This window comes from Pseudophryne corroboree, chromosome 3, assembly GCF_028390025.1.
Source record: "Pseudophryne corroboree isolate aPseCor3 chromosome 3, aPseCor3.hap2, whole genome shotgun sequence".
Taxonomy (NCBI): domain Eukaryota; kingdom Metazoa; phylum Chordata; class Amphibia; order Anura; family Myobatrachidae; genus Pseudophryne; species Pseudophryne corroboree.
Genome location: NC_086446.1, coordinates 81,086,129 through 81,094,459, shown reverse-complemented (window position 1 = coordinate 81,094,459; position 8,331 = coordinate 81,086,129). Strand labels below are relative to the sequence as shown.

Genomic DNA, 8,331 nt, shown 5'->3' with positions numbered 1-8,331 from the left:
TTACCATAAGCACCTGTATTGATTTTGCTTTGTTAGGAATATCAATATTATTTGTACACTAGCAAAAATGTTTGCGTCAAGCACTAGAAGGGGCCTCTGCAACAAAACTTGCACCCTTCACGGGTAAATGGATTCCCCCCTTAAAGTGTCAAAAACTGTGAAGCACCTGGGTGTGAATGTGTGAGATATCCAAGAACACAAAACAAAAACTAAACAAAAATTGTCTGCTCTCCACAATTAAACACACTTAATCACAGGACATTTCTTTTACATAAATTTATTAAAAGAAAAAAAAATCAACATAATAAAGAGACTTCTGTGAATCTGTTAGCAGCTAAGAGGGAATTAAAGAGTCATAAAATCAGGAGGCTCTTAAATGAAATCACAGCTTCTATGGAACAAAATGTCTATCATTAGAGATCATATGTAGAGAAACATGTCTATGGCAGTGAACACGTAAAAGATCCTTTAATGTCCAGGAAGAGGTTGACTGCAAAGCTGTGCTGTTTAACACATCCTATTGCACTAATAGCTGGATTATCCGATACAGTCAGTTTTTACTGTCCCATGTTAAATCAGTAACGGTGAGTCTGGGTGGTGGTAATTCTTGATGTTAGATGAAGAAAAGCCTTTGCTGCAACAGTGTGAACAAGTTAAGGGACCTTGACGCGTTTCAGTACAGACTTGCATGTTCCTCAGAAGGATAAATAGCCCTGTTCTAATCCCAATATATAAAGGATGAAGAAACCTATCAACATATTCAAATCATTACATATCAGTTGCAAAAATGAAGCAATGTGCAGCCAGAAAATACTGTAGAAAGCACTTAAATACATTTCCCTCTTTCACTTTCAGCTCCTATTATCTCATTCACCTTTTTTTTTTTTTTTAACTCCTGTTCAATACAGACTGGTTTCACTTCTAAGTAACAAGAATTGCAACAGAGAGATCCATACTGTATGTATATATATATATATATATCTATCACATGTGCACGCCATATTATTACGCGTTTCATTGCTTCAAGTTTGCCCTCCTCTTACCTTGTTCCTTCAAACAGTATTTTCATCCTCTCATAAGACTTAGTGGCTCACACACTAATCTACTGTTTCCGTCTTCACCTTACAATGCACTGGACGTAACCCACATACAGCTTTTCTAAAGGTTCATTTGTACTACACTTGCCTTCAGTCTTGTACCCATTTCTGCTTTCACTTTTCATTATTTGCATTTTATTGTTCCATTTTGAACATTTCACAATCAGTCTAATAGATATAATTTTTTTTTTTAACCATTAAGTTACTAATTTTTATCATTAACTTTCTTCAGTTTGACACTATGACAGGCAATTTGATATACTTCAAGAACTGCATTGTGCGGCCCTTTAACCTTAAAAGGGCCACAAATTAACCATGATTTACAAAAAAATGAAACCACCGTCTCAAAATGACCTCTGCATGCTCACATTATTCCATCCAAAATTCCACTAATTTGCTCCAGAGTATCCTAGTTGCCATAAACTGCATCCACAAGACCTCAGATCCCACAGGTACAGTAAAAACTCCCCTGCTTGCCACTCAGACCTCAGCACACGTCGATAGGAAATCTTAGAATGCCCATCATAACCGTCCCAAGTCACTTACATGGAAATTGTTTCTCAACTGTGCAAGTTCTCTGATGTGTAACCAGAGCTGATCTATATGTGAAACTGGTCCCACACTCAGAACATGAGAACGGTTTTTCACCTGTGTGAATTCTCTGATGTTCCATAAGACTTGCTTTATATGTAAAGCATTTCCCACACTCTGCGCATGGGAATGGTTTCTCACCTGTGTGGAGTCTCAGATGCTTAACAAGAGATGACTTGCGTGTAAAACATTGCGCACACTCAGAACATGGAAACGGTTTCTCACCTGTGTGAGTAATACGATGTTCAGTAAGATGGGATTTATGAGCAAAACATCTGCCACACACAGGACATGAAAATGGTTTCTCACCCGTGTGACGTCTCCGATGTACAATGAGAGCTAATTTATGCGCAAAACATTTCCCACACTCAGTACATGGAAATGGCTTCTCTCCTGTGTGAAGTCTCTGATGTTCAACAAGATTTGATTTCCACGTGAAACATTTGTCACACTCGGAGCATGCAAATGGCTTCTCACCTGTGTGAGTTCTGTGATGTTCTATAAGACTTGATTTATATGTAAAGCATTTCCCACACTCCGAGCACAGAAAGGGTTTCTCACCTGTGTGAACTCTTTGGTGTTCAACAAGATCTGTTTTTTGTGTAAATTTTTTCCCACACTCAGAACATGGAAATTGTTTCTCAGGTGCGTGAATGCTCTGATGTAGAATTAGACGTGATTCATATGTAAAGCATTTACCACACTCAGAGCATTCAAATGGTTTCTCACCTGTGTGGAGTCTCTGATGTTTAGCAAGATCTGAATTCTGTGTGAAACCTTTCCCACACTCAGAACACGGAAACTGATTCTCCACTGCGTGACTTCTTTGATGTATAGCAAGAGCTGATCTATATGTAAAACATTTTCCACACTCAGAACATGGAAACGGTTTCTCACCCGTGTGCGTTCTCTGATGTTCCACAAGACTTGATTTATAAGTAAAGCATTTGCCACACTCGGAGCATGGAAATGGTTTCTCACCTGTGTGAAGTCTCTGATGTTCAACGAGATTTGATTTCCGTGTAAAATATTTCCCGCACTCAGAGCATGGAAAAGGTGTCACACCTGTGTGAAGTGTCTGATGTTCAATGAGATTTGATTTCCGTGCAAAACATTTCCCACAATCAGAGCACGGAAACGGTTTCTCCCCTGTGTGAAATTTCTGATGTGTAATAAGAATAGATTTACTTGTAAAACATTTTCCACACTGAGAGCATGAAAATAACTTCTCGCCTGTGTGAAGCCTCTGATGTCTAACAAGAATATATCTCTTTGTAAAACATTTCCCACACTCAGGACATTGAAATGGTTTCCCAGCTGTGTGAGTTTTCTGATGTCTAACCAAGGCAGACTGATGTATAAAACTCTTGCTACATACAGAACAAGAAAATAATTTATCATCATTATGAGCTGTACTATGTCCAGCAAAATCGGAGTTACCAGGAGAACATTTCTCATGATTAGAGGGATCAGATGATCTATCTGCACTCTGATGTACTGGATGTGTATTTAGAGTGATTTGATTTTCTCCTGCAGAACCTTGTGTGCTGTTTCTATCTTCTTTCTTAACATCTGGAGATAAAATAAGAATTTCATCAGAGATATTCCTGTTTGTGCGCCCATCTGTTGGAAATAAATGTAAGGAAAATAGAATTGTAATTACCTACCGGTAAATCCTTTTCTCGTAGTCCATAAGAGATATTGGGGAGACTTAGTACGATGGGGGTATAGACGGGGTCCAAAGGAGCCGGTGCACTTCAAATTTCTTCACTAGGTGTGCTGACTCCTCCCCTCTATGCCCCCTCCCAGAGGCAGTTATAGGTAAAACAATGCCAGAAGGAGAAAGGACATACTTGAGATAAGGAACATAACAAGTGGTGAGATTTATACACCACGAACATAAAACAACCACCAACAGCTAGACACAACAAACAGCAACAGCTGAACAGGTAACCATATAAAACAGAACATGCAGAAAAGTCAACGCACTGAGGCGGGCGCCCAATATCCCTTATGGACTACGAGAAAAGGATTTACAGGTAGGTAATTAAAATCCTATTTTCTCTAGCATCCATAAGGGATATTGGGGAGACTTAGTACGATGGGGACGTCCCAAAGCTTTCAGAACGGGCGGGAATGTGCAGAGACTGCTGCAGCACCGCCTGCCCAAACTGGGAATCCTCTTTGGCCAGGGTATCAAACTTGTAAAATTTTACAAAAGTGTTCTTCCCCCACCATGTAGCAGCTCGGCACAGTTGCAAGGCCGAGACTCCACGGGCAGCCGCCCAAGAAAAGCCCACCGATCTTGTAGAGTGGGCCTTCAGAGACTTAGGAACAGGTAAGGCTGCCGACGCATAGGCCTGTTGGATAGTAAGCCTAAGCCAATGAGCAATGGACTACTTCGAAGCAGGACAACCCTTTTTGTGCGCATCATAGAGCATGAACAAGAAATCCGTCTTTATGATCTGAGCCGTTCGCTTGACATAGATCTTTAAGGCTTGCACAGCATCCAATGCCTCCGGAGGAGCAGAAGTGTCAGAACCACAATAGGTTGATTGAGGTGGAACACAGAGACAACTTTCGGCAGGAACTGCTGCCTAGTCCTGAGCTCCGCTTTGTCCTTGTAAAAGACCAAGTATGGACTTTTACACGATAAGGCCCCAAATACTGAGACACGTCTAGCAGAGGCCAGGGCCAGTAACATCACCGTCTTCCATGTGAGGTACTTGTCTTCTAGCGTTATCAGAGGTTCAAACCAGGAGGACTGTAGAAATTCCAACACTACATTGAAATCCCAGGGTGCTGTAGGTGGCACAAAAGGAGGTTGTATGTGGAGTACCCCTTGCAAGAAGGTCTGAACTTCTGGCAACACTGCCAATTTCTTCTGGAAGAAAATCGAGAGAGCTGAAATCTGGACCTTAATGGAACCCAGACCTAAGCCCTTATCCACACCAGCCTGCAGGAAATGTAAGAAATATCCCAAGGGGAACTCTGCAGGCGGATTCCGTGTGTTCCTCGCACCAAGAGACATATTTTCTCCAGATATGATGATAGTGTTTCAACGTCACAGGTTTCCTGGCCTGAACCATGGTAGCAATAACCTCTTTGGAAAGGCCCTTATGAGCTAGGATGTTCTGCTGAACCTCCATGCCGTCAAATGAAGTCGCCATAAGTCCGGGTAGACGAACGGTCCTTGTTGAAGAACATCTTTTCTTAGTGGTAGAGGCCAAGGGTCTTCGACGGACATGTCCAGAAGATCCGCGTACCACGCCCTCCGACGCCAATCTGGGGCAATCAGAATTGCCTGGAATCCTTGATTTCCGATTCGCTTGAGCACCCTTAGGAGCAACGGAATCAGAGGAACCAGGTAGACCAGCCAGTAAGGCCAAGGCAACGTCAGTGCATCCACTGCCCTCGTCTGAGGGTCCCTGGTTCGTGAGCAATACCAGTGAAGCTTCTTGTTGAGTCGAGAAGCCATTGTGTCTATTTGTGGGCAGCCCCACTGATCGGTGATCTGCTGACACACCTGATGGTGGAGCCCCCACACTCCCCCGGGTGGAGATCGTGATGACTCAGGAAGTCCACTTCCCAGTTGTCCACTCCCGGAATGAAGATTGCTGACATTGCTCTTGTATTTCTTTCCACCCAGAGGAGTATCTGACACCTCTTGTATGCAGGCTCTGCTTTTTGTCAGAGATCGTCCAGGTAAGGGATAGCTGGAACATCCTCTCCGCCATTACCTTTGTGAATACCCTCGGAGCTGTGGACAGGCCGAACGGTAGTACCTGGAACTGGTAGTGTTTGTCCAGTAGGGCAAACCTCAGATAAGCCTGATGAGGTGGCCAAATTGGAATATTAAGGTAGGCATCCTTGATATCCAAGGAAACCATGAATTCCTGTTCTTCCAGGCCCACAACCACTGCTCTCAAGGATTCTATCTTGAACTTGGAAACACTGAGATAAGGGTTCAAGGACTTTAGATTCAAAATGGGCCTTATCGAACCGTCCGGCTTCGGTACCACAACCAGGTTGGAGTAATAACCCTTTCCCCGTTGTTGTATTGGCACTGGAACAATGACGTGGGACTGGACCAACTTTTGGATGGCCTGTTGCAACGTAACTTGCGTATCCTCCAAAGCTGGCAAGCTTGATTTGAAAAATCGTTGGGGAGGAGCACCGTCGAACTCCAGCTTGTAGCCCTGGGAAATTAGGTCCTTTACCCAGGTATCCTGGCAGGAGCTTTCCTAGATGCGGCTGAAGTGACACAGTCGAGCTCCCACCTCGAGATACCCTCGGGGTGGGTGGGCACAGTCATGCTGAGGACTTAGTGGAAGCTGAACTGGTGCTCTGTTCCTGAGAACCGGTGTTTGCAGGTCTTCTGGTCTTACCTCTGGTGCCTCTAGCCGCATTGGAGGCACCTCTGGCTCTAGATCGAAATCTGTTAGACCTAAAGTACTGAACAGACGGCCCCGGGTAGGAACGACTAACCGGCGAGGCCCCAGAGGGGAGAAACGTGGATTTCCCCGCAGTAACTTTAGAAATCCATGTATCCAACTCAACCCAAAAGAGACATTCCCCAGAAAAGGGGAGAGATTCCACACTGCGCTTGGACTCAGCGTCTGCTATCCATTGACACAACCACAAGGCCCTGCGCTACGACACTGCCATGGCAGAGGTCCTAGTATTAATATCGCCCATCTCCTTGAGCGAGTCACACAGGATGTGTGCAGTGTCCTGAATGTGCTTCAGGAGAGTCACCATAGTGACCAGAGGCATATCCCCGGAGGCCCTCGTGAATTTGAGAAGCCCACGTGTGAATGGCATGGGTCATCCAGCAACCCACTATGACCAACCTTTGCGATACACCTGCTGCTGTGTAGATAGACTTTAGTGTAGTCTCTATTTTTCTGTCCCCAGGGTCCTATATGGTAAAGAAGCCCGAGGCAGGCAGCACCGCCTTTTTAGACAGTCGAGAGGCTGATACATCAACCCCCGGGGGTTCTCCCCAGAATTTCCTACCTTCAGGAGCAAATGGGAAAGTGTGCAAAAATCTTTTTGACAACTGGTATTTTTTGTCTGGATTTTTCCAGGCTAACTTAAACAGGTCATCTAATGCTGCAGAAACAGGGAAAGTGACATTAGGCTTGTTCTGTGTAAAGAGAAACGACTGCTGTGACGCAGCTTCCTCTAAAGGGAGCTTTAACTCATCCCATCAAGCCAGAATGAGGGGTTCAATACCCTGAGCAGAAGTGGAATCCCCACTAAAGGGATCCAAGTCCTCCCCATCCTCCTGTACCTCTTCATCTGAATCAGAGAGTAGAGCAGGTAAACCACGCTTTTGTGGTCCTGAGTGAGAGAGGGGGGGCTGTGTAACATCTGCCCTGGCAGGCAAGTCTGCAACAGCCTGCTGTAGTAGCCGAGTTGTTTTTTTTTTAACATTAGCAGTGAGTTGTGATGACCTATCAGACATCATATTTTTAAGAGCCCCTAGCCAGGAAGGCTCGTAACTCCCCCCCCCCCCCCCCCCCAGCCCCCTTACCGAGTTATGAAGATTGGCTGCATTGTTCACATGAATAGAATCAGATAAGGGAGATAATCTGTTGTGTCATACACTGCATAGCTTGTGTTTACCCATGTTCACTGTAAATTACAATGACATACACATGCACACAGACAGTAATACCTAGCAAGCCTGCCCCTACTGTATGTGAGAGGAGATACAGAGAGAAGACCAGCACACCCCAGATACACAGCCCCAGTGAGGCTGTCAGCTTATTATGTCACAGTGAAAACCTCTGGATTTCTGTCCTGCATAGGACACAGATAGTGTACAATAGTGGCTCCCCCCCTTTGCTACACCCTGTACCAGTTTTCCAGCGTGTCTTGTGTGTCAGGAAATGTGTGAGCCTGCTGCAGTAAGCAGAGGAAGGCGCCAAAATGCCACTGGTCCCGCTCTGAGGTAGCTCCACCCCCCCTTCCCAATGGCGTCGGAGCTACAGAGTTTTTTATACTAGCAATGTCTCCTAAAGTGCTTATAAACATCACACAAGTGCTAGTTTAAGCCACCTCTAGCCAGTCTACACAGGGGGGCTATAGTGGGTCCCCCCTAGGAGGGTCCTGTGTCCTCCCCTGCTTGTTAGCCACACCTTGAACCGGGGGGGGTCCCCCCTAGCGGGGCCCCCCCCGGTTTGTACTCACCACTGTAGTCACCTTCAGGCTAGTGTTAGGGGTGTGTGGCGTGCTGCGACAAGTAAGGCGTTGTGCCCCGCTGAACAAACAACCTCTCAAGACGGTGGTCCTGCAGCAGCGGAAGCAGCTCTGACACCTCCCAAGGCCGGTGACCGCCCCCTTCCTAACTCCCACAGTGCAGGTATGCTGTTGCCGAAACAGCATACCGAAAATAAAAGTTTAAAAGAAATTGAAGAAAACTCTCTGGAGCTGCAGAGATGTGCATCCTCTCCTGAGGGCACTTTTTCTAAACCGCCTGTGGGAGGGGGCATAAAGGGGAGGAGCCAGCACACCCATTGAAGAAATTTAAAGTGCACCGGCTCCTATGGACCCCGTCTATACCCCCATCGTACTAAGTCTCCCCAATATCCCTTATGGATGCTAGAGAAATAGATAATTTTTCTACACTGAGGAG

At 45.3% G+C, this 8,331-nt stretch overlaps 1 protein-coding gene across 4 annotated transcripts in view; it reads right to left on the bottom strand.

The window, feature by feature from the left end:
• Positions 1-281: 281 nt before the first annotated feature.
• LOC135054810 (oocyte zinc finger protein XlCOF6-like) overlaps positions 282-8,331 on the bottom strand; it is a 131,587-nt gene continuing 123,537 nt past the window's right edge. For 3 of the 4 annotated variants that reach the window (XM_063958171.1, XM_063958170.1, XM_063958172.1), the window contains one exon: positions 282-3,311. In XM_063958171.1, the coding sequence (XP_063814241.1) occupies positions 1,636-3,311 (1,676 nt within the window). In that variant the 3' untranslated portion in view covers positions 282-1,635. The remainder of the gene's footprint in view (positions 3,312-8,331) is intronic. The other variant, XM_063958173.1, reaches the window with a different exon arrangement.